Genomic DNA, 6,305 nt, shown 5'->3' on the forward strand with positions numbered 1-6,305 from the left:
CTTGTTGGTGTTGAATGGATCAGCTTGGTTTGGTAAACTTTGGTGATAAATGGCTTGCTTTGTGTAATCTCTTTCAAATGGATTAGAGCCATTATCGGGGACTTCTTTTTTGGTAAATTCCCTCTTGAAATGTTCCTTTTCCTTGCACCTAAAGCACCAAACCTTAGATTTATCAAATCCATGTTTTGAAGTAGTTCCATCTAGAAAATTTCTCCCAGTAATCTCCTTGACACTTGCCAAACACCATCTTATATCCAGAATTTCCATTTCTTCAGGATCTATCTGATCATAATCTTCCTTGGTTATATTGAAATTACCAATCCTCATAGTGATGAGACCCTCATAAGACTAAAGAATAGTGCCCATAAATTCCATATGCTCTTTTACATTGTCAGCTGTTAGCCCATTGGTGTTTTTTTATGTTGACAGCAATGTTGCAATGCAAAAGATCAGGATTCTGGTTTTGTGGTTGATTGGATTGCTTAGTGTTTGGCAAGTTGCTTGACCCAACACTTGGATATTGAGGTGAAGAATAACTTTTCTAACTACCAACAAAAGTAGCTCCCACATTATCAGCAGAATGCAATTTGAATTTTTTGCCCTTGAGTTAATAATGATGGTGAATTCTTGTAATAAAGACCAATGTCTTGAGTAACTCTAGATCTTGTGCTTCCAACTTTTCATTGAACCTTGCCAAGTTCAGCCTAGCATAGGCAACTGGGTTTGATTGTTGTATCATGATGAATGTCCCTCATTCCTCAGGTAATGCAACGGCTAATTTGTCAATATACTCGCCCAGGCTTCTCGATTCCAAGCCTTTTCATTTCATTGACTAAGTGACAGTATCTCTCGACCAGTTGTGAAAAATTTTCACCTTTTACCATTTTAAAGATATCAAACTCCTTTTTCAAAAGAGCCATCTTGTTTTTCCTAATGTTGGGATTACCACGATCTTTGTTCAATTGTGCATTCCAGATTAAGTAGCAAGAACCATTATGTTGTAGTAGTTGGAAGATCTCGGTGTTGAAAGATATTTAACATCTTTTTCTCTCTTAAGAACACAGCTTTATCATCATCAGGAATTTGTGATATACGGTAATTAGACCCATCTCCTTCTTAATAATGATATATTCCACCTCAATGGCAATTCACGTGTCATAGTTTAAGGTAGCGTTTGGTATGCATAAATCGGGGGAGGAATGGAATGACCCATTGTGAGGGAATGGAAAAAAGTGTGTTTATTTGATAAAAGGAATGGAATGACTCATTACCTAGTCCATTCAATTCCCTCTAAAACACCCCAATTTCATTCCATCCATACACCATGTTTTTTTCCATTACATTCCCTCTCTCACCCTACATCACCTCCACCACCACCAACGCCGCTGCCACCAACCATCACCGTTATCGTTCACCGTCGTCGTTACTGCCATCACTGCCACCGACCATCGCCATCAGTGCCATCCGCCCAACACCGTCACCCACCCGTCACCACCATCAACCATCGCCCCAACCCTCACCACCATCACCCGACGCCCACTACCCATTGTCACCGCTGCCCACCACTGCCTGCCACGTCCACTACCTCTGCCACCCACCCCCAACACCACCACCCACCTCCAACCATCATTATCTCTTGTCGCCCACCACCACCAGCCACCATCACCGCGCACAATTTCCACTACCACCATCTACCTCCCACCACCGCCACTCTCTACCATTTTAATTTTATTTTTTATTTTTCCTACTTATCAAACAACAGCAAAATAATCATTCATTTCATTCCCATGTGGTAACCAAACATCTCATTGGAATGGTAATAACCCATTATATTCCATTGTCCATTCCATTACCACGTTCATTCCATTATGTCGTCCATTTCATTACCTAATACCAAAATGACCCTAAAGCTTAAACAAAGGTTTTAAACTTGTTAGCCCAGGAGGGATAACACTCCATTCCGACTGGTTATCTTCCAAATTGATGTTTATTATCCTTTAAAAAAATGTAACACCTTGGTCCTTTAGGCCTAACCCCGTTAAAAAACCTCGTTAAGTTGTGTCATGTGCTGCTCACGTCGGGGTATTACCGTAATTTCAGGTCCCGTTATAATTTCCCCCATTATATACCCAATCCAATCATTATTTCCCCCAATCGTTCATTAATATAACGAATTAAAATTAGGGTTCCAAGAATCCCCAATATCCCAAATCGATTCTTCCCCAAATCGATCCTCGCATCATGGTTTTCTGCAAATGTGGTAAAGAGGAAATCATCCTGACATCATGGAGACCCAAGAACCCAGGTCTTCATTTCTACTCTTGTCCGTACCAGGTAATGATTTATATGTTCGATCAAAGGTGTGAATGATTATTGCTTCATGAAATTAGTGGTCTGAAATCAGGTTTTTTATGTCTAAATCCAGGATTCAAGATGTGGATTCATTGGTTGGTTTGATCAAAGGTGTGAAAGATGTACAGACATCATTCCTGGTTTGATTAGGGCAAAGAACAACCTTGATGATGCTCTTAAAAGGTGTGAAGGCAAACTGACTACAAGTGAATCCAATGCAAAGAAACTGAAGAAGATTTTGGTTCTTAGTTGGCTAGGGTTTATTTTGTATGTTATGTTATTTTGATGCAAGTGCATATATGAAATGTTGTTGGTTTAGTTTGTTAGGTAGGCTAGGTTTGTGGGTCAGATGGGCCTGAATTAAGTTTGGTTTATTGTAAATGCAAATATACACATATTTTGTATCTGCCCAAAATGATGTAATGTCTTTTGTATCCCAATGCTAGTGCCAAATTATGCACATCTTTTGTATCTTCACAATATGTTTATCCATTACTACACTAACTATTGACCATACAAAATCAAATTTTAACTCAATATGACCATAGCTGACTACACATAGTCAAACAAATTATGCACATATTTTTGTATCTGCACAAATATGTTTATCCAAAAGTACACAAACTATTGACAATACAAAATCAAACTTCAACACAATATGACCATAGTTGACTGCACATAGTCAAACAAATTATGCAACACAAACTCAAAACTTAGACTGCACACCTAATCAAATTCAAAATACACAACCAAAACTCAAGTTTACTCAAAATACACTTAGACTGCAACCTAATTTACTCAAAATGCACATAGACTGCAACCTAATTTACTTCATAATTTACTCAAAACTCAAGTCAAGTGATCCCACAACCAAAACTCAAAACTCAACACTTACTTCATAACTTACTTAACATTAAGATCATTAGTTCAAAATAAACAACCATTACCAAATCAAGTCAAGTGATCCCACAAGTTCAAAATACATAACCAAAAAGACTTAATAAAAGCCATATTAAACAAGTTCTAAATACTTAACCAAGTCATCTAAACAAGCACAAGAACCATATTAAGCTGCCTTTTCCCCTTCTTCTTAAGTGGGCATGTGCAGGTCCTCACATTATGGCCAGTGCTCCTACACCTGCTACATGCTCCCAATGTGTTCTTTCTTGTTAATTTGCATGTTGTTGGTACATCATCTTTTTCCACCATTGACCTCTTTCTTGCCTTCTTTGGTCTACCTACCATTGTGTGATGCTTGGGTGCTACAATGGTTGTAGAAGCCTCACATTTTTTCCACATAGACATCCCAATTACTGGATTAATTTTGAAGGAGTAAACCAACTTCCACCTATCCATTGTGTGCACCGGGTGAACCCAACTTTCTAATGCCCCTGCCCTTTCTCCATTAGCATCCATGACCCAAAGTGCAGCCACAGCATGTCTGCATGGCAAACCTATACATAGTATATTAACCATTTTGCCTGGAGAATTAATAGTATATAACCAAATATACTAGACATGCCTGTAATTTCCCAGCCCCTGCAACTACAAGTCCTCATTGCCAAATTCAAAACACGTGGATCAGTGGGTTAATCACTAACCTCATATAGAGCCCCTCCATTCCACTGCACATGGTAGTGATTTGCCTATTTCTGGATTGTTGCAAACAATTATGTGGCCCTATGTGTCAATAAGCCTTCACTTTTATCAATAATACCAAGCACAGTAACAATCCTCCTCATTAGATACTTCTTACATACTCAAGTGCAGATATTATAGGTATGTCCCTGCCTTCCACTATCTTGCCATATGAAACCTCACACATATTGTTAATCATTACATCAGAAAACTGCCCTTCCTGAGATCAAAGTTGAACATGCATACAAAATAAATCAAAGTTGAACATGCATATCAAATAATGTTAAAGTATATGAATACTAACCAGAGTAGTGTGACCTGGTCCAGGATTCAGGTCCTATTTTTGACAACTATAAGTGTGCTTCCTTGTTGAATTCCGTTAACTCATTCATTTCAGTTATAAACTCAGGTTTTGTTGTTTTGGTTGCACACTTGTATAACATGTTTTTGTAAAGTACACCTCTATATCCTGAAAGCTTCATATTTTCATGGATATGCCTAAGACAGTATATGTGCTCAGCACAAGGAAATAAAGTTTGAATGGCTTGAAGAAGCCCATGTTCAACATAAAGACATAACAATCTAAGAACAAAGGTTAAAAGATAAAATAATGAAAGTAACGATTGAATGGCTTGAATTCCTTACCTTTTGCCTATCACTCATGAAAGTAAACCTTGAATTGCTTCTTATTTCCAGATCTTCTGACAAAAGCTCTAAGAACCAAGTCCATGAGTTACTACTTTCTGACTCCACAATTGCATAACAGACATGATAGATACCATTGTTTCTATCGAGACCAACTGCAGTAAGCATCTGACCTGGAAATGTACCTTTCATAAATGCACCATCTAGACCAAGCAAGTCCATGTTTAATGCTTTAAACCCCTGTTTTAGTGCAGCCAAAAAAACATATATCCTTTTGAACTGTCTGGTTGTAGATTCAGGACCTGTTGGTGGCTCAACCTCAATCTTCACAGTGCTACTTGGATTCTTATCAACCAACTTAGTAGCATACTCCCTAAGCAAAGAATATTGTTCCTTGTAGTCCCCTTTAACCTTTTTCTTTGATTTCATCTTAGCCCTATATGCTTTCATCTTATGAACACTAACACCATAATTCCTTCAAAATTGACCCTGAACTGCTTTTAGTGAGATGTTAGGGTTCTCTTCAATTTGTTCTAACATCTCTTTAGATAGAAAGGTTAATGTACAAGCATATATGTTTCTTGATTGAATGCATATGTGGTTGGTATTCAATGTTCTAACCACCCAAGATTGAGAATCTTTTTCTTTGGAAAGTAACATGACCCATGGACATTGATATTCATTAGGATTTGTCCTTTTCTCCCTCCCACCAACATTACTTTCTGCTCTTGTACCCCCTCCACCTTTATGTTTTCCATTTTTCATAACAACCCCTTGCTTTTACTATTTTTACCACTTGCACCTTTCCCTTTGGTTTTTTCCCTTTAGAATTTGGTTGGCTAGAAACATGCACCCCACTATCATCAACTTCAAAATCTGGCATAGAACCAGTACAAACTGCCCTAACCCTAATGTGATCATCTTTGGTGATTTTAATTAACCTTCTAGTTTCAACTACATGTTTTCTACTAAGCTTCTTGGCCTCTTCCTTTGTTCCAAATATCTGACCTAGGTAAAAGTTAGCCATGTTTTCATTTGATCTTCTTATACCATGTAAAATGTGTTTCTTTGAGCTTGTTTCATTCCCTTCTGAGTCTGACCCACTTAGAAACTTGTCATTGTCTATTACATCCTCCCCCAAATCCATTTTATGCTCACTTCCAAAGTCAACCCCATCCTCTACATCCGAATCAACATTCATCCTATAATCACTCATGTCAACTTCAGGGTCTGTGATATTATTCTCATGATCCACAATATAATCACCATCACCTTCAACCTCACTTACATCCCCCCCCCCCCCTCATCCTCACTGCCACCAACCCCCTCATCCAAATCATCCAAATTCTCATTGCTCTCATCATCAACAGCATGATCACCATCACCTATATCCTTACTGCCACCCCCCCCCTCTTCCAAATTACCTACATTCTCATTTTCAACTCCAACTTCAACAACTATATCATCACTGCCACCACCACCCCCCCCCCCCTCCTCTTCCAAATCACCTACATTCTCATTTTCAACTCCAACTTCAACACCTATATCCTCACTGCCACCCCCCCCCCCCCTCTTCCAAATCACCTCCATTCTCATTTTCAACTCCAACTTTAACACATATATCCTCATGCACAGCCCAACTAGATTCCCCAACCCCACTAGATTGACCA

At 38.7% G+C, this 6,305-nt stretch overlaps 1 protein-coding gene across 1 annotated transcript; it reads right to left on the bottom strand.

Annotated features, from left to right (window-relative positions):
- Positions 1-3,396: 3,396 nt before the first annotated feature.
- On the bottom strand, positions 3,397-5,085 carry LOC143623058 (uncharacterized). The gene is made up of 4 exons (XM_077094051.1): positions 4,636-5,085; positions 4,113-4,210; positions 3,954-4,004; positions 3,397-3,793 (listed from the first exon to the last, which is right to left on the bottom strand). Exons 1-4 carry the CDS (start codon positions 5,083-5,085, stop codon positions 3,397-3,399), a joined length of 996 nt encoding a protein of 331 aa, XP_076950166.1.
- Between the last annotated feature and the right edge of the window lie 1,220 nt (positions 5,086-6,305).

The sequence above is a fragment of the Bidens hawaiensis genome, unplaced genomic scaffold, assembly GCF_021521415.1.
Source record: "Bidens hawaiensis isolate Kalapana, Puna unplaced genomic scaffold, B.hawaiensis_p1.1 tig00003270_1, whole genome shotgun sequence".
NCBI lineage: Eukaryota > Viridiplantae > Streptophyta > Magnoliopsida > Asterales > Asteraceae > Bidens > Bidens hawaiensis.

Excerpts from the sequence above, each read along its gene's own strand:
- LOC143623058 (XM_077094051.1), bottom strand. The coding sequence starts at position 5,085 with ATGAAAGCATATAGGGCTAAGATGAAATCAAAGAAAAAGGTTAAAGGG. Across the intron at positions 4,005-4,112 it reads CCTATAATATCTGCACTTGA|AAATAGGCAAATCACTACCA; the intron begins GTATGTAAGAAG and ends GCAACAATCCAG. Across the intron at positions 3,794-3,953 it reads ATGGAGGGGCTCTATATGAG|ACATGCTGTGGCTGCACTTT; the intron begins GTTAGTGATTAA and ends TTTGCCATGCAG.